At 36.7% G+C, this 23619-nt stretch overlaps 1 protein-coding gene across 2 annotated transcripts; it reads right to left on the bottom strand.

Moving 5' to 3' along the window:
* Window positions 1-118: 118 nt before the first annotated feature.
* On the bottom strand, window positions 119-21194 carry ASH2L (ASH2 like histone lysine methyltransferase complex subunit). Of its 2 annotated transcripts, none has more exons than XM_011372283.2 (16): window positions 20954-21194; window positions 20224-20290; window positions 19958-20103; window positions 17982-18070; window positions 17611-17705; window positions 14697-14792; window positions 13964-14059; window positions 13025-13100; window positions 10731-10824; window positions 10003-10220; window positions 4978-5145; window positions 4503-4696; window positions 3174-3266; window positions 1670-1768; window positions 983-1042; window positions 119-880 (listed from the first exon to the last, which is right to left on the bottom strand). In XM_011372283.2, exons 1-16 carry the CDS (start codon window positions 21139-21141, stop codon window positions 773-775), a joined length of 1887 nt encoding a protein of 628 aa, XP_011370585.1. In that variant the 5' UTR covers window positions 21142-21194; the 3' UTR covers window positions 119-772. The 2 variants fall into 2 exon arrangements, with proteins under 2 accessions (XP_011370585.1, XP_023394287.1); XM_023538519.1 differs by lacking the exon at window positions 20954-21194 and adding an exon at window positions 20737-20848.
* Window positions 21195-23619: the final 2425 nt, after the last annotated feature.

Below are 23619 nucleotides of genomic sequence, written 5' to 3'. Positions count from 1 at the left end.
GGCTGAGATACGAATCAGAAACCTGTCTCTTTCCTTCAGTGCTGGCTCCCATTCTTGACACTGCCCACATTTCTGACACTGTCACTAAGAGGAACTCAACTGAAAGGGAAGCAAAGTGCCACACATACTTGAACACAAGTTTTATTTGGGAAGAATTTCTAATTGTTAAAGCTGCAAGCGAGTTCCTTTCACAATTATAGTTCTAGAGCCCTAGTAGTTTCAGAGATCCCAGTGTTCCAAAGTATATTTCAAAATTAATAATAAAAACAATCACACACCAAAAGAAAAGAGCTCTTAAGATTGGTTTGGAATGTACAGCCACTGCTTTCAATTGTTCTCAAAAACAGGCCCACCACTTCCTTGGAGATCAGGCTGGATGGAGTCAATGCCCACACACACAAAAAACTCTTCAAATAAGTTAGCTACTTGGACAAGATTATACATTCCTTAAAAAATACAGTAAGACAGTAAGTCCCAGTGGATGGGTACATGGCACAGCACCAGTTTCACAAGGACCTGCTGGGATCCTAGGGCCAGCAGTTGTTGGCATATGGCACACAAAAATAAAAGCAGTCACCAGAAGCGGGGAGAGTGTTGAAGGGCAGGGAGTGTCTCCCAGTCCTACTCAGTCTTTTAACTTGCTAACAGCAGAGACTGTGTTCTGCAGGATCTTTGGGATAATATTTGAGACAGTTAAAAAAGCAAACAAAAAAAGAAATCCCCCAATACTATTCCCCAGAAAGTCCACATCTGCAAATGGAGAGCGACCTGGTCAGGGTTCCCATGGGGGACTCCGCCTCCCATCCACTTCTGTTTCCACGTGATATAAGACATCAGCCAGAGTATGTTCTACAACAGCGCCCCAGCCCATGTCACTCATCTGTGGGAGGAACAAGAAACATGGGAATCAGGTGATTAGAATAACTATAGCAATTAATGAAGATGGTGAAGATGCGTGTGGACATTTTTAATTGTTACTCACAGGGTGGTAAGTGAGATCCTTTGGAGGATACTTGAAGCACGGTCCAAAGTTAATGGAAACCTGGGATAAATTCAATTCAAGCAGACATAAAAAACAAAAGAAGAATATATAAAAAAGTTAATGGGACATTTTTCTCTTTAAAGGTAGCTGTGATATTCAGAGTATAACTGGAACAAATGATATATATTAATAATGCTAAGAGTGGCCAACACCTTAATGTGCATAATGTCCATCAAGAATTAGGTTAATAAAAGACTTGTGTTGATTTCTGTTTATAACCTAAAGATTTCCTTATTTTATTTCCATGGTGGCTAACTGACAGACTAATCATTTTTTTTTTAAATCAAGTTACAAACTGATGGTGGGTTATCATAACATGTAACACCAAATTGATTTATGTACATACATACTTCATATCTTTTATATTGAACAATAACATTTACAATACAGTACATTCAAAGGACAAGTATGGGGCACAGGAATTCCAAGATCTTAACCTATCTAAGCAAAAAACTTCCCCAAACACCCAACTGTTTCTTAAACAAACAGTTAACAGTTGGAAAACATTATTATTTCACTCTTAGGCTATTCAGATTTCTTTTTAGAACTCAGTCAATGGCTCTTTCATCACAATCATTCACTTATTTCCCTCAAGTTCTGTTCACAGAATGAACAGATGATACATACCGTGCAGCTCTTGTATAGTGAGATGGCCGGAAAGTAAACCCCCTCAAAAATGTCTTTGTAAGCCACACCTTGATTGACACCATTTTTATAAAATATTATCTGAAACAAAACCATGGTTTTACTTTAGAATTTAGAAACAGAACAAACTAAAAAAGAACTCACCTGGAGAACATTTTAGAAATTCTGCCAGGATATTGGTAATAATGTATTCCAAGAATAGCATATAGCTCATGTAATAACATCTTATATAATCATATTTATATGCACTACTCTAGTTTGTCCTCGGGTTTATTTAGTTTCTGCATTCCTATGCTACTTATACCAAACAGTTCTACTTTCTATCATTCATTATACTATATTTATAAAAAGCATTTGGTCTACTGATTCCTTGGAACTATAACTGTTTACGCTTATTTGTTCCCTTCCCTTTGCATCAAGTTTTCACTTCTGCACTTCTACTTCGAAAATCTCTTAGGATATTCTGTCACTTTCTGAATCCTCATTTTCTTTGTCCTTTATTTCCCAAAACTACTCAATATTCTCTCTTAACCACTACATATGGACTTCGGAAAAGGTTCCTTATCTTGAAGTAACTTTGTCTCTTCTTCCCAGCAAGAGCTATCTTCTCCCTGGCTATACATTAAGTCCTCACTTAACGCCGTCAAAAGGTTCTTGGAACTGTGGTGAAACGAAATGTATTGAAATCAATTTTACCATAGGCTAACTGACATAAATAAGAGTTAATTTCCTATAGCATCTCATCAATGTTATAACCAAATGATGTTATTTGAGATGTTATGCTGTATTTTATGGCTATATCATCCTTTGGTCTATTAACTGCTTCCCTTCACTATTTTTTTCCTAAAACAACTAGAACCCTGGTTTTTTTCCCCTCCTATATTAGCTTCTATTACTATTACAGGTTGCTTCACAGGATTTTTATGGAAAAATGTTTGCAGCCCAGAACTTTCTTCCTTCCCTTCTTCTATTTTTGGCCCTTGCAGCTGGTCCAGATGTGTCGGCCCTTCTTTGACTATGCTATGACCTTGGGCAGAAATGTTTCCAGTAACTCTCGGAAAGGGAAGTAGGGAAAGCTCTGGAGGACAATGAATGAGCCATTACAGCTCTGGCAGCCTCTGAGTCACATGACAAGGTTTCCTCCTCTCCTATTCCAGTGTTCCTCCCTCTAATAAAAGAATAAATATCTCTGATTTGCTTCCTCAATCACTCATAGATTTCCTTATTAGACCACTGTTTTTACCTTTTCTCTATGGAGTGTTCCTGAAAGAACCTGGTCATCCTTCCAATAGCAGCAGCATGTTATCATATAAAGAACACAAACACAACAGGCAAAGAATGAGCTTACTCTGCTGCTAGCAAACTGTGTTATCAGAAAATCCCTTCATTCTCCTTTGGGTCTCCTTTTCCTTACTTTTATGATTAGACAGTTGACCTCAATCTTCAAGGTCGTATAGTTCTGACATTTTTTGAGACCATGACTCACCTCACTATGGGGAGTCTGCTTTAGACTCTTCTCCGCTTTATCCACAAAGTCTTTCTCCTCAAAATACAAGTAACTCTTGAACTTTATCAAAGCCTTGAAAACCAAGAGAGAAAGAGACTCAATGAAGCATCAGCTACATCACACAAACAGCAGAATCATGTGCTCTGTAAAAGAAATTAAGTCTCTGTGGAGTTAGCTTTGTGAGATTTTGAACTCACGTGCTTCTTAAAGAGTACCAGATGGCACATTTGTTAAACATTTTCAAAAAAGGCCTTTATGATGTGAGGAAACATACATATAAATACATATATACTCTCACTACAACAAAATTGGAACAACTAAAATTCTCATACACTGTTAGTAGAAATGGAAAGTTTGATAATTTCTTATAAAACTAAATACATAACTACTCTATGTATATCTACTTCTAGGTATTGACCCAAAAGAAATAAAAACACGTTTACAAAGAGATTTGTTCAAGAATGTTCATAACAACTTTATTCCTAACAGCCTCAACCTTGAAAATAGCCCAAGTGTCAACGAGAAAATGGGCATGTTATATATTAATTATATTTCAATAAAGCTGAAAAAAATAGGAAATTGGATAAACAAACTGCAGTATAGTTATACAATGGAATACTACTCTGTAGTAAAAAGCAAACTACAAGTACATGCAACAACATGGATGAACCTCAGAAACATCAGGCCAAACAGTAAAAGCCAGATACAAAGACTACATACTGCATGGTTCCACTTATATAAGACCAAGAACAAGAAAAATCTACAGAACAGAATTATGATGGGAAAAACTATTTTAAACCACAGTTGCCTCTATGGAGGTGGGAGTGGTGGTCAACTGGGAAAGGACATGAGGGACTTTCTGCCGTGATGATAGATTCTATGTCTCGATAGGGGTTTGAGTCAAACTAAAAACTCAATGAATGTACACTTAAAATTTGGACATTTAATTTTACATAAACTTTATGTCAAAAAAAAACAAAAAACCTAAAAAGAGGTTGAACTTTAGCTAATGATGTGCATCCTGAAGAACTTAAGGGGGAGTGTACTGAGGTCTGCAAAATCTTTGAAGTGCATTTAAAAAAGATGGATGGATGGGTGGGTGGAAGAATAAATGGGTAACATGTTAATGGTAGAATCTAGGTAATGGGTATTTGGACGCTGACTTTTAAATTCTTTCAACTTTCTTATGTCTGAAAATTTTCATAATGAAATGTTGGAAAATATATGAATGGTGGATCAGCATCACAAAAGGCCATAGCTGCAGGTATTGGCTGCCACAGGTCTTCAAATCCAGGAGGACAAACTTACCTTATCTTTATAAGTATCAGGCAGTGACTTGGCTGTCTCTGTGTCTTCAGGAAGATTAATATAGAATCCCAGGACGTCTCCCTGTCCATAGCCAGAAGAGTAGTGTTTGCCAATAGACTGGTGGAATTTGGTTCCTTTTTTGCTCCGCCAAGAATAGCTAAATTTATCATAACCTAAGGGAGCCTGAAGGTTGCCTGTCTCAATAAAAAGATACATAGGAAATCAGAAGACCTCAACTCAATTCTGGTTTGCTAGATTCTACTCCCTTTTCTGGAGGGGTCAATTTTATAAAATTGCTAACAAACTATTTCTCACAAACAGACTTATAAAAATATTCCAAGAACTGCAAACTACCTAACCCCTCAGAAATGGAATTTTATGCTCACAGTTTGGGAAGACCAAAGGCTGTAAAGCTCAGCCAGATGGTCTATTCCTTTCTACTTGCTTCAATGTCCATACTATAGCTCGAGCTTACCTAATGGCTGAGACCAACCCAGTCTAGCAGCAGTGTCTGGCGGCATCTCATCCACCGTGATTTCAAAGTACCAGGCACCTTTCCGTACCCCATGAGACGCCCGCACCATAGAGTAGCCCTTCTCTCCAACCACAGTCAGCCGGTCATCAGAGATCTTTAACTGAGGAGCTGTGGTGATAGAAAAAATAAAGGCCTGCAACTTATTTGAGGTACTTGGAGACAACTGCCACAAAAACACGAGTCCCTTAAACTCCAGTAAAACAAAATGAAATATCAGGTCAAGAATTGGAAATATTAGTTCAGGAGTTTAAAAATCTCCACTTAAGATACAGATGAAAAGAGAGAGAAAGAAAAAGAAAGTTAGGTAATCTAGCTTTTATTACATGTGATTATATTTAAGAGGACAAGTTAAAATTAATTATACTGTCTACTCTCTCAAAAACAATAGACCAGTTGTCATGTGTTTGGATCCTGATTTGAATAAATCATCCTTTAAGACTTTTTGAAACAATTTCAGACATTCGAAGAGTCCTCACTCAGCTTCCTCAAATGTTAACACCATCTATAACCACGATGTAATTATCAAAACCAGAAAACTAACATTAATACAATCTTATTAACTAGTCAAGAGATGATCTTCAAATTAAGCCAATTATCCACATAATATCCCTTTTCTGGTCTAATCCAAGATCCTACAATTCATTTAGTTGTCATGTCTCCTTAGTCTCTTTCAATCTGGGACAGTTCCTCAAGCCTTTCATGACAGTGACATTTTGAAGAGTACTGGTCACTTTAGTTTGTAGAATATCACTCACTTTGGTTTGTCTGACGTTTCTTCTTGTTTAAGTCCGGGTTATGCCTTTTTGTCAGGAACAACGCAGAAGTGATGCTGTGGCTCTCAGTGCATCATATAAGGAAGCACTGATGTCAAAATAGTGATGTTAAACTTTGATCACTTGGTTAAGGCCATTTTGGAAATAGATCCTCCAGTCCCGTCAAGTTTCCAGAGACAGTAGCCCCAGCTAGGAGATTGACTGCAACCTCATGAGTTTTTCTAAACCAGAACACATAACTAAGCTGCTCCCAGATTCCTGACCCTCAGAAACTGTGGGAGATAATAATAAACATTTGTAGTTTTAGACTCTTAAGTTTTATGGTACTTTGTTATACAGCATTAGCTTACTAACACAAGGAGAATGTCTTTGGTTGTAAGAGATACACAATAAAATTCTCGAAGGTCAGAGGGCATCATGACAACTTACTCTCAAATGATTCAGATAAGTTTTCTACTGTTCTTACCACCTTTTTATAAGTCTGAGATTATTTCAAAATAAAAGTTTAAAGAACACAATATAGATTTATCATTAATTTTTATAAGGCTCCGCATAAATAGCAGGCTGCCACTGCTATACTACGTATCAAGTTAAAGGCCAGTTCTTACTTTTTTTTTCATCTCTAGAATTACAGCTATTATGTATAGTGAAATAAGACAAGTCTCACTTCTTAAATCCAGAAGTCACTTATTTGGCCCTTCCCAACTTTCAAAGTATGCTTGTCATCGACATGAGCCAAGCAAATCCATATATAATGGACTTTATACCACGGGATTACATTACTTCAAACAATAAGCATCAATACAAGTGTTAGTTTTTAGCATTAAACCAAGAAATAATAGGCTTCCAAATGTAATAAAACATGAATCTGTTTAGACCCAATTCAAACAAACAACTGAAAGAGGTATATTTTATTTTCACTTTGAAAAATCTTATACTTTCCAAATTTTGTTAAGTGCTCAGAACTGTGTAAAAGTTAATGTACAATACCACGTTTTAAGGAAAAAAGTTTAAATGTAGGACCTATTACAAAGAAACCCTTCTCAATGGTCAAGGCATTGGCAATTCTACTTTTAATAGAAAAGAATTTTAATCATTTTTGGAAATTTAAATGACACTGGTTTTTTAAGAGCTAAAAATGAGATCTAAAGAGGCATGTTTTTAACAACCATGAAAATGTGAATACGGACCAGGTATTAGATAATGAAGGAATACACCTTAGGTGTGACAATGGCAGTAGTAATGTTTTTAAAAATCCGTGTTAGAGACAAAAACTGAGGCATTTATGGGTTAAAGAATATCTATCTGGACTTTGCATTGATACTCTAGAAAAACAAAAATTCATGAACTACATTTCTCTAAAAGTAGTTAAGTTAAATTCACTTTCACACTCTAAAGGATAATGAATGTTATGTTAATAACTGAATAAATTATGTCATTAAAAGAACTACTATATATTAGAGTTTCACATGACAGAAAAAGTCATAAAGTCAAAGAACTGACACACTGGGAGGAAATGTTCACAACACATACCACAGACAAAGGGCTAATATCCCTAATATATAAAGAAACAAAGGACCAAAATCTCAATAGAAAAATGGGAAATAAAAAAACATAATCAGATAATTCATGAGATCAGGACTCTTAAACATGAAAAAATGTTCAAACTCTAAGAAATACAAGTTAAAACAACACTGAGATACTACTTTTCACCTATCAGAAGAGTCAAAATTAAAATATAAGACAACACATTCTTTTGCAAGGCTATGGGAAAACAAACACTTGCTACACTGCTGGTGGGAATGCAAACTGGCACAACCTTCTGAAGGGAAATTTGGCAATATCTAATGAAACTATGTATACACTTACCTTTTGGTCCAGCAATTCCACTTCTAGAAGTCTACCTTGAAAATATACCACCGACAATACAAAAATACACATGCCCATGGTTATTCACTGCCTCTTTGTTTGTGACTGCAAAATACTGGAAACACTCTAAATGCCCATACGAATAAACTATGTACATCCAGATAATGGAGCATCATGAAGCTAAAAACAGAAACAAAAAAAAAAGGATGATCTCTTTGAACTGGTCTGGAGTAACTGCATGAAGCAAAATGCAAGAGTTTCTACAGTATGCTGCTCTTCATGTATGAAAAAAGAAGATAAAAGGAAATATACATGTATCTGCTCATCTGTGCAGAAGAAATACAGGAAGGGCAAACTAGAAACTAAAGAGATTGGTTACCTATAGGGCATGAGTGAGAAAATGGTGGAAAAAAGGGGAGGAAGGAAGAGGGTGTATGTGGTGGGTGAGGAGGTGGTGACATGTTGAGTAAACCTTTCTGTACGACTCTAACTCTCAAAACCATAGAAATGTTTCCCACGCTGGAGATGTGGGAGAACCCTAAATCAAAATGACATACAAACAATAACAAATGAACCTAACACTATTAAAAATGAAAAACACAACAACATTGAAGGAGGTGGGGAACAAAAGAACTAATCCAAGTTAACAGTATCTTAATGGGACACTGCAAGGCTAAAGACAAAAAGCTGTACATAAATGCTATCATCTAGTTAGTGAATGTTTCTCAAAGGAGACAGCAATTCTGAAGCTACTTTATGTGCATATTAGAACTGAACAAACAATACACTGCAGACATTTAGAGTTAAGTCTCTTACTTTGGAGAAAGTTGTTACAAATAAAGAAAGGTGGAAAGACGGAACAAACTTGCAGTATCTGACTGGAATCCACAGTATCAGTGTAAACTTAGTATAGCCACATGTGTACAAGTCAGCCAGTATGTGTATGTACATTTCCTACCTCTGCCCACTGCCAGAGTCTAGAAGCGACACCCAGTGACAGTGAGCATACCTAACAGTCTAATTTTCAAATACTATTCTCAAATCAAAGGAGCCAGGGCTCATGGAGAAGTAGCTGTTACTTGGCTTGGAGCATGGAAAATACCAGATGAGCTAGAAACATCTTTTAATACCAGAAAGTAAGGAAGTGTGTGTGTGTGTGTGTGTGTGTGTGTGTGTGTGTGTGTGTGTGTTCAGCGTATGGAGAGAGAGAGAGAGAGAGAGAGAGAGAGAGAGAGAGAGAGAGAGATGAGGTTTATCAAAAGAACACAGGAACCAGCCTATTCAAGATGCTCCTAATGGCCGAGATGGAATAATTTGAGCAACAAAATAAAGTATATCCCACAGAATAAGAATAAGATAATATCTATGAGTCCACACTGATATAAATAATCGAGCAAATAATAAATGGAAATGGGAAGGAAGAAATAAAAAATCATCAGGCAAACACCACATTAATAATTGTTGTAGACAAGGTCCACTGATGGATGCTAAAATTAGTGGGTAAAACTTTTACAGAGAAACAATTTATCTGCATAGCCTGAAAGTATCTTTCTCCAAGATATTTATTAACAACAAAGGGAAAGATGGTAGAAAAAGCCAGCAGAAACCACCTTAACCAAATGATCACGGTCAATATAACAATAAGAAAACACTGACATCATGAACTCCACGAGATGATATGCTGAAGACTCATTTCTGTAGTGTTTTTCAAAAAAATGCAAAACTTCTGTCCAATCATGAAAAAGAGAGAACCTCACTGAGAAACATTTCGCAAAGTAATTGATTAATATATTTAAAAAGTGTCATGGTCATGAAAGACAAGCAAGGACTGAGGAACTACTGGAGACTGCAAAGAGACTAAGGAGAAAATAACTAAATGCAATATGAAGTCCTAGAAAAGAGGCATTGGTGGGAAAACTTGTGAAATGTAAATAAAGTCTTCAGCTTCATTAATAGAATTTACCAACGTTAACTTCATGATTTTGATAATTATACCTGGTTGCATAAGATGTTACCATTAGGACAAGCTTGATGGGTAGATGGAAACTCTTATTTCTGCAACTTTACTGTAAGCTTAAAATTAGTTTAAAATAGAAAGCTTTACTAAACCATATATACAAATGGCTAGAGCTTATAGGAAGACACAAAGAAGGAAATTACTTCTTGTACATTCTGGCTAAGTCTACAGATGGCAGGGGGGCAGGGCAGGGAGTGAAGGAGTAGTTACAGACTGATATGTATATCTAACTCTAGACTGATCAAAAATGATGACAGTAGTTCAGGGTAACGCTAGGTCCAACATGAACATTAATACCTTACATACCTCGATCATGTAAGGCTAACAAAACCCGTTCATACAAGCAGGCTCTGTAGAGGTCTCCAGGAATAGGCTTTCCTGCCCAGCAGTCAAGTTCAAGCTTCTCAGGGTCAGGGGCGTGGGGGTCAGGTTCAGCTAGAATATACCGATAGCCATCTTTGTTGAATGGGTGTTCCAATGGGTAGCCATGAGGGGGAAGGCGCTGAGCAGAAAACAAAGGGTCACTGTAGAAAGGAAAAAATAAAATCAAGAAACTAAAACCCCTTCTAGCTCAATTGCCTTCAATTCTGTTAAGAAAGGCCTCTGATTTATTAGGTTACAGCTGGAACACAAACAACTTCACAAATGCTTTTCATTACTCAACCAGATCATTCTGCCCTCTGCAGGTAAAACAGGGAAATGAAAAGGATTCACTTCATTATTGGTTTCACGCCCTCTTTCCCCCACATCCAGCCTTTCTCAAGATGCCTTACTAGAACTTTACTCCCCTGGTAAATCAACAGAGTGGTGCCCTGGGGCTAGTTTATGTAGTATTAAGTTTATAAAATAGAGTATCTAGCCCAGGGTTATTGTATCTCTCATGTGCTCAAGATTTGAGAAGAATGGACAGGCTTCTTAAAGCTCCAGACATTTGAACTACTGAAGAGTATTGGCTTTTTTCCCATTGACATGGGCTTTGCTAGTGCCAAAGAATACCCTATTAGCTGTGAAAGGGGTGTGAGTGTTCTGCCCACCTCCGGGCCTTCTTGGTGGTCCCTGTGGTCCCTCCATCTTGCTGTTTGCGCTTAGCTCCTCTTCCTTTTCCACTGCTTCCTGCTGCAATTCCCCCTTTGAACAGAAGGCAGATCATTTTCAATGAAATGAGCTATGTTATAACACCATGTGGATACTCAAATTCCATGGGGACTAACACTCTCAATGTGCATTTGTGTAACACCATAGGAGGATTTCCTTCCCGGAAGCATACTGGATTTCACCCTCGTTCTCAATGAATCTGTTGAGCGTCTCACAGCCCAGAACACTGGGTTCTGGCAGTAAGCTCAAATGAACTTGTGCTATATTTTCAACCTTCCTTTCTTAGTGAACTGCAACTACTAGTACATTTTCTGAGGATGTGACACAAATGCATTTTCACTCATTCAGATTGCAAATACCACAGCTAAAAACAATTGCAAAGATTAAGTTTTTGTCTACCCAAGTCAATAAACAAACATCCATTAAGAGAGAATATCCTCACTGTAAGTAGATGTTCACTTGCTTGAACTACATATGATCTATATTTCATAAACATAATAAAGGCACGATATTTGCAAAAGCACTTAACTTGAATATCCAACAAGACAAAAGTACATCAGACATGGAAAACAAAAACAGAAGTACTGAAAAGGTGTTTCTCTCCAGTGTTGCTAAGTATCCACTGTGGTTGTGCATGATACAAGAAAGAAAGGCAGCTTTAAATTTAGTAGACGATTTTTACAACAATTATTAGGATTGCGCCAATGTATACAATTCAGGTTAGACTAACGTGCTTATAGAATTAAGAGCAAATATCAATAGATAATTTACATAATTTTAAAAAATTAGCTACATACTAAGGCCACAAGGAATACTACCTTGTGTATTTCTGAAACAGGTACTTTGAAATTTTTGTCCAGTGTTGTCATTCCTCTCAATTAGTTTGTTTTCCTATCTTCCAGAAAATGCCGCTGAACTGCAGGAAAACACCTTTATGTAAAGAACTGCATAGAGTACTGTATCTTAATTTAGGGCAAGCTTGAAAATTACCAGCAGTTCTGCTGTAATAAAAAGGATCAAGACGTTGAGGGCAGGTCATATTCTGCAAATACAGGACCAGATTTATGCAGAACTTCCCTTTATGAACATATCAGATGTTATTCCTATTTCTTATAAAAGATTTAATGTCAAACTGTTGCAATATCAATATCTCTAGTTTGATATTCTTAATCAAAAAACTGAAGTTTTTACTGTCATTTACATTTCAATTATTTTTAAGAGAGAACTTTTAGCTCCATGTTAAACAAAATAAGCAATACTAAGGGAACTGCTGGCCATGTTAGGCAGAATATGACAATGTACAAGCTTTTAATTACTAACATTAAACTGGAACTACTGTTTCATATTAAGTGCTATTGCCACCATTTTCACAATGCTTTAAAAATTTAATTTAGTTTTAGCTTCTACCACAACTCAGCAAAAAAGCATTTTCCAAACCACAAAATACTTAAGTCTGAGAGGCTGAAAGAAGACAGAGGAGGAATTCACCTCCAAAAGAGGCTCCACCTGTAAGAACAGAAGTGGTACCATGTATTTGTCAAATTTTAACAATTAAAAGAGGAAAATAATGGTGTAAAAAGATAAACAATACACTTAGCTATTTCCAATCCTAGAATATTAATAAGAGAAAATGATTACATATTTAAGATGCTGCCATTCCGAAAAACAAGTTAATGATGTCAGATGAACAACTAGCTAGCTACCACCCAGCAACCCCACTCTCATTAGATCACCATTAGTAATGAAGGGCATTCTTGCTACTAGATCGGTTACTGATAGAAAAAGCATGCTACCGTGGGTGATCTATACAGAAGTGCTGCTATGTGAATAAGCTGAAGTTTTGGGGCAAGAAAATGAGAAGATGGTCATAGGAAGTTTGTTAATTAACAGCTGAATTAATGAAAAAGAGTAGAGAGCAACTGAATCTAAATTAAGTGTCAGTTATGAAGATACAGATGGGGAATCTAATATAAACACAGTAAACCTGACCTTAAAATTGTACATTATTTTATGCTACATGTTTCACTTAAGACTAAACTGTGATGTAAAGTGACAAAAAGTTCTCTACTACCATCCATCAAATCCTTGGCTAGCTCCTAAAAACTGAGTTTGAGACCTTAAGGCATCTTATTAAATGTCCAGTTAAGAGCCAACCCAAAGAATGCCCAATTCTAGGCACATTTGGATTCAACAGCTTACAAGTATTTCATCAATGAGACACTGAAACACTTACCATTTAGATTCCCACTGGTAGACACGGCACTGCTTTGTTTTTGGTTGTCATAAGCAGGACCGATGTTACTAAGATCCTAGAGAGAAAAGCACTCAATTATGAAGGGAGGCTATAAAAGAAAACCAATCTAGGTGCTCAAGAAAAACAATGACAACAAAAAACCGAGAAATAAAACTGACAATCCTAGAGTCTGAAACTTGCAGGGGTCCCAAACTTGGATGCTTCAGGATTAGCAAGTAACAAGTAAGGCCAAAGTGGTTTGAGAATGGCGATGAATGGCAATGTAGGGAGGCGGGTGGCAATGGCCAACTGAAAGTGCTTAAGCCCCTTATACTCAGTATTCAGCTCCTTGGTGGAATTCAGGCCCAGTGTAATCAGATGTTTCCATTTTACAAGAAAAAACTGAAACTTGAATTTCTATGTGAAATACTGAATTTTCAATGCTGGCAAATTAAACATTTTAAAGTACAGCTAAAAGATTTGACCTTCTGAGATGCCAACTGTGACCCCTGCCATTAAACAGAGTAGAAATTTTCTTTTTCTGCATGTTATGCCAGTTATGAAAAATTCTTCGCAATATTTTTTTTTTACAATAATGAATTTTTAAGAGCAAAATTTGAGATGGGAAAAACTAGGAATAAATTGGAATGGTATATTTGTGTTACAAGTGAGGAAACTAAAGTTAAAAAAATGTAAGAATAATATGTATAAAGCTATAACATTCTGGGGAGGAGCCAGAGCTAAAACACCAGTCTCCTGGTTTGAGTGTTCATTCTTTCCACATGTGACGATAACCATTTATTTGAAGCCCGCCATAACATGGGCATGTAATGGCAGTGTGTTACATGTGGCAACTATAAAAATGTAAACAAACGTGATTCCCTGTTCCCAAGTGGTCTAAAATCAAAAGGGGAATGGATACAGAGCATATTTATGTACCTGATCCAAAAGTCCAAACTTGGGGTAATCTTCTTCTGGGTCCTTACTCCCAGGATCAGGGTGTTCCTTTACCAAGAATACATCCCTTTCTTTACTCTAAAAAGAGACAGTATTTTAGTATTACTGAAACTTTCATACTTAAAAGAAGTTCTGAATGGATGATCAACCACCAACTCCAATTCCTAAGTATAATCTCCAAAAGACAGTATTCTCTCTCTGATTAGAAAATTAATACATGATCATCAAAAAATTCAAACAACAGAGGATCTTAAAAAAACAAGAGCCAAGTCCTTCATAATCCCCACCTATCCCTTCACTCCACAGAGATAAGCACTGTTGTTGATTTCTCTTCAGGTACTCTTTAATTCGAAGGACAATAATGTTTAGAACAGTGTTATTTGTTGTTTTTTATATCAAAGAAAAAAATATCTTCAATTTCAATATAAAATTATACTTCAAGAGTGCAGTGGACAAAGATTTCAGTGTTGTATATAAAACTACCATGGGTGATGTTCACTTAAAACTTAGAAATACCTATCACTCAGAATCATAAGCTAGACACAATATGCAACTTAACACATTTTGTGTAAAAACTATTAAAAGTGACAATTAAATCTAAGATTTAATACTAAGTTCTTCTCAGTTTCTTAGTGATCACATTATTTCAAGAGAAGTTAATTCTTATAAAGAACACTGCCTAAATGCTGAGTCCAGTCGACTTTAGTCTACTTACCATTGTTTTAACAATGTTATTTGGCCAAGTCATTTTCCCAGGTCTCTGTCTGGTCGTCATGCACTCCCAGTATTTATCAATAAATGGTATGATATCCTAATTTTAAAAACAAAATATATTAAAACTTTTATAGTTGGTTTCAAAGTTATGCTCACAAGAAAACTGTAGTATTTTCAAAGACCTTGGCAGAATCAAGAAAAAAAATCCTTGTTTAGTCTTAACCATTGAACAAATATATATTTGTATGCAAACAACATATAGATTGTGGGGAATTTTAAACAAGTATATACAAATCTTAGTGACATGGGGCTTACAATTCAGATGGAGGGAAAAGATCCGCCTTCTTCTCTTGGTTGCTATCTGGAAAATGACTACCAAGTTATTCCCTCTCCCGAGTTTCTGTTTCTACCTGCTTAGACATCTCCATCTGGACATTCCACAGGTACCTCAAACTTCTTGTTACTTAAAAGTAAACTCTGTATCTTACCTCACATATCTTCTCTGCAGACTTCTATTCTTGCTCTTAATACTTAGAATCACCTATCGCTCAGAATCAATAAGCTAGACACAGTAGAGTCATCCTTGATTCTTTTCATGCAACTTTCACATCTAACAAGTCACCGAATTAGTTTTAAATTTTCAGAAATTTCTCACTAATCAGGCCTCCTTTTCTATCCCCACTGGTTTGATTGTGCTCCTCACCAGTTCTTGCTTGCATGACTAAAACAGAAGATCTGAACTTGATCTTCTGGTGTCAACTTTCCCCCATTCTAGACCATTTTCCATAGTCCACCAGAGTTAGAGTCTACCACTAACATCTTCCACTAGAGTTAGTACCATGAAAACCAAACCTTTACTAAAAGAAACCAGGATTGAACCAGGAAATGTATAAAGGAAGCCTGGAATATTTTACTGTTCCAGAAAGTAAAAAGAGTTAAAAAACTATGGGGACATATCAAAAAGTTTCAGAAGTCAGCCTAGATGGGGCTACACTAGTCAAATCTGAGCAACAGAAATCCAGGAATCTGAAAACCAGTAGACTAAAAAATCCACAAATCCACAGTGGTAATTAAAAAAAAAAATTCTTTTTTACAGAAGACTTGCAACCAATAAATGTATTGTTTTACAACACTCTATTAACTGATGCAAGCTAGAATAACCAAAGGTTGCTAAAACCACTGCTTGAAAGGATTAGAACAAGACAGTCAAATAATCTCAATGTACAATGCCATTGATTATTTAATAATTACAAAGAAAGAAGGTCTTTACAATGGAGAAATCTGGTGGAAACCTCCTCTTCACCCAAGTAGTCAAATTTGGGCTCACTAATAATAAAATAAACAAATATCTTATGCCTCTTGATATGATTCATGAAAAAACATGTAATACCTAAATAACATTCTTGCCAAAAAATGTTTCACCTGAACCTAATCACAAGGAAACAATCAGATAAATGCAAACTGGGAACATCATGCTAAACTGCCCAGTTTTTTCAAAAACTTTTACTTCAAAATTTTAAATGTCAGCAGACCAAAAGAAACAAAGATTTTAAAATAAGTAAAGAAACTGTTCTAGATTACAGACAAAAGAGACTCTACTAAACAGAATGTATAATCCTTGACCAATCCTGGATGGAGGAAAAAGCTATGAAGGATATTATTAAGACAATAATAATATTGAGAAATAATAATATTGAGAAAACATAAATATATACCACATATAAAAAAATACAAATTGCATATATCAATTGTATTGCATCAACATTAAATTTTTTTATTATGATCACCATATTGTGGTTATGAGAGAATATCGGGTAAAGTATAATAGCTATAACCTAGTCTTATACATCCTAGAGGAAAAAATATATATATCAGAAGATAAAGCAAATGTAGTAAAATATTAACAACTAAGTGAAGAATAAGCAGATGTTGATTGTACTATTTGAATTTTTCTATATGTTTGAAAAGTTCAAAATAATAATTTGGGAAAAAAACTAAGAGAAAAAAAACAAGTCTCAATCACAGCACACCTCTAAAGCACTTTTAATGCAGGAAAAAAAAAAAAGGTCAGGAGGAGACCCTCTCTGCTGACTCCTTCAGTTTATAGGATTAAGTACCAGTTTCTGTTTAGTAGAAAAGTCCCTTGCCAAAGTCTGATCCTAACTACATATTGATCTCACTACACATCAAATACCAGTGTCTTTCAAACAGCAGGTCGCAAACATTGGGTTATAAAATCAATTTTTTAGGTCAAAACTAGCACTGACTAGAATAGAAAATATCAATGCACAGGGAAAAAAACAGAGGGTAAGCACTGTTAGGTGAAACTTTTGTTTCAGTTTTAAATGAAAGTGGGTAAGTATGAATGTATACTAAGTCACAAAGTAAACTCCATTTTAAAATTTACTTAATTTTCATATTTCTTACCATGAATCATAGTAGGAAGGGCTCATGGATGATTTACTCATCTAATTTCGAATCCTGATTTTTGTCATGCAGTTTTCCAGTTTAATAATAAGATAATTGTTAATAAATAGCATGCATAAACTGCCTTTCCTCAACAAAATCTGTGACTGTCTTTTCTCAACAAAATCTGTGACAGGCATCTATAAAAACAGGTATACTAAGCTAAGAAGGTTCACCTCAAGATCTGATTATTAATTGTGGGCTAGATAGTTATTTGCTTCTATAAAACCAACCAAAACTATTTAAAGATTCATCCTAAAAGCTATGCCAAGTGACATAATGTGCACACACAAGTTAATAAATCACATGAATTAAAAACAAAGTAATAACTGAACCTACAGTCATATGTTCATAAGAATTTAGGGAAAAGTACTTATTGTTGAAGAGTATATATGGAAGTTCCACTTGATTCTTTAGCATAGTTGCAATTACTTGAATTCCATCTCTACCTTATCTTTGGAGAACATGGTTTTCGGATGTTCATCTTGTGTCCGGGACTGCCATGTTAGGTTGGCCAAAGCACTAAGGCACATTTCCTTCAAGTCTATCAAAAACAAAAAGGAAGGAAAAGTTATCTATAATACTATATTATTACCAAAAAAATATTCAACTGTACGGCCTACAAATTAACAACTATAGCAGCAAAAAGTAGTCATCATTTGATCTGAAATGGACAATAACAATTATTCAGAGCAAAAGCCCAATATAACTTCTACCAGCTTTCAGGCAAAGGTTTCCTGATTTTGCTAAGCCCAAACCCCTTTTCTTTCGAGCTAACTTGAGGACAATCCTTAAGCAGTATTCTAGAGTTTGTTCTTACTTGCTTGCTTCCGGAGGAAATAGGTATTCCCACTATGATGACACACATTGCAGTGAAAACTGTAGTTGGTCATGAAAGGTAGACAAGATCTGTAGAACAGCCAAACTGTACAAATTAGTGAACTTCTGAACACAGACTTCTTTATGAGAAGTAAAACAACAATGAAAGTTAGATAATAATGTTAATTATTAAAATAACTGTATAACTTAAAAAGATCACCAAAATCAAAACAGAGCTTATATTTTTACAATACCTGGATTTTTCTATCACAAATATTTAAAAAGACAGTATCCGCCATAGTGGATAATTCAGAATCTGAAAGGTTCTCACTGGCACCTTGTCCAAGCTAGATTATTAAAAAGAGTCTGCATGCCAGTTGTGAAAGAAGACAAAGTAGTCTCTTTAAATATCTCTGTATTTACATATTTCTATTTAAATTATATTTAAATATCTTTCACTATCTCTTTAAAGTGCCAATAACATTAGAAAGGGCAGACAAAATGTATAAAAAGATTACAAATGTAAATAATTATTCAAGAAGATAACACAGAAGTCAAAAAACATTACTTGCCACATTAGCAAATGAATCCTACAGATGATAATTAGTCTATTAGTCTCACTAGGCAGGTTTATCTTTGACTTTGCTGAAACTAGCTTAAGGTAGCCTCAAAAGAAGATTCCCAAGTATGTGTCCATTGCCACCAAAGAATTAAGAAACATTCTTATGAATATTGAGTTCCTTTATGTTTACTTCTCTCTAGAACCCCTTATGTTAAACAGCCCATTGTGACAAGCTCACTTACAAAAGCAAAGTCTCATACCAGAAGTAGGTAGGTATATAGTTCTTTAATTCAAATACAATTAAGTGGTTAGAGCAGCATTTTTCATACCATGCTACCTTAGTTCCTTCATCTAGTCATAAAACTGTCTCACTCAGATGGGCTTTAAGTATAACATGTCAAATTCAGGGACAAACTGGTTTCTATCAAAACTCTGAACTGTGATTTGATTCTTCCCTGGATTATACTAAGGTATCTCTCTGGTAAATTTCCTTTCTTAGAGCCTGTCTATCCAAATCAATTCTCTTTGGCAAAAGAGGCCAGATTTTAGGTCTTTTTTAAGTGACCAGATTTCCTTAGCTTGTTTATTTTCCCTACAGATCTTCCCATCAAGACCAAGTCTTTCTTCCTGATCCTTCAGTACTTTTCTTTCTTTTGTAAACATTCTTTCCTAGGTCACTGGTCACATGTTAATTGCAACATTAGCATTTCTAAAACCCACTTTAACTTCTTAACTAAAGCACACAACAAATTATAAAGGTATTTCATCACAGTACCACCCAAGGGGATTAATTTAATAATACAGCCATATTTTGAGATAGTCTTGTCTAAATTTACTTGTATAATATGGACCATAAGGAAAACCATAGAGAACCAGCAGTACAATTATCTCCATAGACAATGAGTCAGTAATTGTCCCTTGCTAGCTGTTGATAGGAAACCTTTCATTCTCAATCAGAAAATGATTTTAATTCACTAGAAGAGGTAAAAGATTAGAAATAGGTTTTGCTGAGGAGAGAAAACAGGGACACATAAAGAAGTGAGTTAGAAGCCAAAAGCTAAAAATAGATGGATGGCTCAGGCATGAAGAGGCACTGGTCATATCAAATTTCTGAAACCAAGCATCCTCCACCATGTACACCAACCCTCTTCCCAAAATCCACAACACCCAATACCAACTTTAAATGACACTGTCTCAAATGTATTTATATGTACCTACTAGAGCTGTGCTCTCACTAGGTACAAAACATGCACAGTAAAATAATTCCTGATTCAAATGCTACTACTCACTGAACAAGGGTTAGGAGAAACAGGAAATACTATGCATTTATATTTGCCTACAAACTATTTAACTGTTGAACCTGTTGAGACCTATTTTACAAAGCCATTCTTACAAAGACTACAAAAAATACTCACGAGGTATCTATGCCAAAAGTGTCTGCTGTGAACCATTTTGTACATATCCCACACTGCAACTCTACTTCTCCCAATTGTCGGCCATTCTCTTCATCCACGGAGCCCGCTTGAGTATCCATCACCTCTGAAGTATCACCGGTACCTTCCTGTGTCCACGGAACAATCAAAGAGTCAAGTTAGTTGACCTGATTATATTTTTGACTCGCTTAAAAACTTGAAACATAAACCCTATTTTGCCTTACAAATATCCAAAAAGAAATACTTACTAGTGTATCTTTTCCATTAGAGGATTCTGTTTCCAAACCACCACTTACATCAACAGAGTTTGCATCTCTATAAGATAATGAAAGCACTCAAGTAAAAATTTTCAAGAGAAGCTAACTTCAAAACGCCTATTCTCAAAAAGAATGATTAAAGTGCTTCTGATCTTCACTCAGTTTTTTCAGCTAATCCCATTCCCAGGTTCAATGCCCAAGGTTAGGAAGAATGTGGCTCTGACAGATGCAGGCCCATGGGGTACAGGGAAGCCTAATCGGCCCTTAGGATAAATCTACATGGGATGGAATTGGTTTCTGGGGTAGGTTCACACAGGTCCAGCTCTCCCACTCCGTTTCAGAGGGACCGCAACTTCTTCCACTCTGGCAATGCAAAGTGGTTTCTTCTTTGGGATAGTTGGATTCCTGCTAGAAGACTGAGCTTCCAGCTAGAAGACTGAACTACCAGCCCCCTGCCGGGGTGAGAAGGCGGAAGACAGGACAAGAAACTTGGTTCTTACAAACCAAGAAAAGGTGCGGAAAGGGGCGTGTTCTGAGATACAGTTCCGAGTGGACGGGCGGAGCGGCAGGTGGGACTACAGCCCCGTAGGGGGCAGGGCGAGCCGTTGACTGCAGGGCCCAGGTTCGAAGGGGGCGGGCAGGAGGGCTCCTAGGAGCCGCGGGATTCGAAGGTGGGCGGGCCTCCCTCCCGGTGTCCTCCTTCGGCTGCAGGACGTTTTACCCGCTTTCGGCCTCTCCGGAACTGGGCTCCGCTGCTGGAGCAGCAGATGTCCCCTCTCCGGCTAGGGCGGCTGCTACCGCTACCACCGGCTTCGTCTCCACTTCCTCCGTCGCTGTTGCATTTGCGGCCGCTCCCGGGCCAGGTGCTGCACCCACTCCGGGTCCCGGTCCGGTTCCCGCCGCCGCCATCACTGCCGTCTCTTAGACTCCTCGCGAGAATACTATCTCCGTCTCGCGCGAGTTGCTGACTGGCTCCTTAATCTTCAAATAGTAAAGGCCCGTGGTGGGTCCATTGCCTGCCTGATAAATGCGCACTCCTGACCCACTTTAAGGTCCCGCAGGCGGGCAGAAGTGGGCGGGGCCTCGGGGCTCGGATCCCTCCAGGCAAAGAAAGGTGAAGACTGAAGAGGCTTTAATGTTAGTTGGATTTCCTCTAGGACTTCATTCCATTGGTGGACGCTACGCATTTTCGTGGCCCAGACTAGAAATCACCGTGCAGATGAGACTCCTTGAGAACGAACACTGACTGCCTACGGACTTAAACTCCGTAGTGTGCTTTGCAAACGTTCCTCGCTGTTAAATGTGGAAAACGTCTTACTTCTGACGCCGCGCCCCAGAAGTAGTTTGTTTTATTGCCCTAGTGATCTGCCACCGTGAGTACGTTTCCAAGTGGCCTCTAGAGATGGGACAGTCTGAATCCAGAGCCTCAGCTACCGCAGGCGAGAGCCGGAGGGGTGATGTGGTTGGATTATCCAGGCGGGAGAGGCGGGGAGTACTGTGTGTTGTGGAAGTTGCAAGCCGCTTAATATTGTAAGAGTTGGAAAATGAAGCCCGAGAGTTAGGAAACCAGATGCTGGAGGATCTAAGAGTTTAAGAAGTTTGGTCCTTAGAGAAAGGAACAGATATGAACTAAAGGTAAAAATTTAAGCATTTGTTAGGTGAAATCATTGCAGTGAGTGGAATCATTCAGAGTCATTATAAAACTGGGGGATACAACCCCCTGTAAGTGTTCAGGCCAGGACAGTTTTCAGGAAATCAGTGTTTACCACTTAGTTCCTAAAAAATTGCCTCATGCCCTTCTCCCACTTTACAAAAGAAAGGCCGACCTCCTGAATCTAATCTTACTATGATGTATTGCCCCAGAGAGTACAAAGATTGATATACTAGACACAAGAACGACTAGAAATACTTAGATATTTTGATTTCTCAGTTGGTTCTCAATTATTTGTTTTCAGCAAAATTGAAAGAGGTCCTAAATGAGTTACCAGCTGATAGATTATTTTAAAAATTGGGAGAAGCTTTAAGAAGAAACAGGATACTTGCACACACTCAAAGTATCTCCCCCAAAATATTGGTTATAGTGGTGATTTTAATTTATGGCCGCAAAATTTTTGATACTCTTTCCTCTAGGAGGTAGAGCTTGAATTCTCCCTCCCTTGAGTGTGTGGGCTGAACTTAGTGACTTGCTTCTAAACAACAGAATGTGGAAAAGGGAAAAAGTAATTTTTACAGTGGATAAACACAGACATACCTTAACCAAGTGATCAAGGTTAACACTACCAGTGATTAAGTCCCGTTGATATCATTTACCCCCTGATATACAATGAATGAGAAGGCTACTTCTCTCTGGAATTCTTCCTTCAAATTCAGAACCCTGTTCTAATCAAGAGGAAACATGAGCCAAATCCAAACTGAGAGACGTTCTATAAAATACTTGACTGGTATGCTTCAAAACTGTTAAGATCATAAAAGACAAAGGCTCATATCTTAGAGGAGACCAAAGAGACATGACAGCAAAATATAATACAGTATCCTGGGACTAGATCCTGTAACAGGAAATAGACATTAGAGGAAAAACTGGTGAAATTTTAATAAAGTCTGTAGTTTAATATCACAGCAATGTTAATTTCTTAATTTTGATCAATGTACTATGCCTTAAGATAATAGGGAAGCTGGGTTAAGAGTATATAGGGGAACTCTTTAATCTATTTTGTGAGTCTTCTGTAAACCTAAAATTGAAAATTTAAAGTTAAAAAAAATTTTTTGGTGGTAGATCTGTATGTGATTTGGCATAGAACTTTGAAGGAGTTCAGAGAGTTGAGCTCAACTGATTGAATAAATCCTAGGTGGGAATCTGCTTATTTCCGTAAACAAAGATTGTCAGCTCTTCCATCTGTAGAAATAAAAAATAGGAATAGAATTGATGCTAACCCTGTCTCATTCTAGCAATAGTGACGTTCATTTATGGACATAGGGATTAATTGAAAAAAATATCAGTCTCAGAGTTGCATCGTCAATAAAATTAAAATCTTTGTTTAATTATCAAAATGTATAGTATATTTATTTTATCAACTGCATACTAAATTAATGTAAGCAAGAAGAAATATTTTAAACTAGAGCCTTATGGTTACAGGAAGTTTTAAAAAATTTAATTTCAGCTTATATACATATTTTTATTGCAGAGAAGAATAGACTTTTTAGTATAAAAAAGATATATACACATATGTATTGCCTATATGTTATATAGGTATGTACATAACATTTTATCTTCTGAAGGAAGAAGAATGGAATTCTAATTTTAAAGAGAAAATGAGATGATGTAAAATTTCCAACTATTTCATGATTTTTTGAATGGGTGATGGCAAGTATCAAATCACTACAGTGGAA

This window comes from Pteropus vampyrus, unplaced genomic scaffold, assembly GCF_000151845.1.
Source record: "Pteropus vampyrus isolate Shadow unplaced genomic scaffold, Pvam_2.0 Scaffold8, whole genome shotgun sequence".
Lineage (NCBI taxonomy): Eukaryota > Metazoa > Chordata > Mammalia > Chiroptera > Pteropodidae > Pteropus > Pteropus vampyrus.
This window is presented reverse-complemented; position numbering and strand designations above follow the sequence as displayed.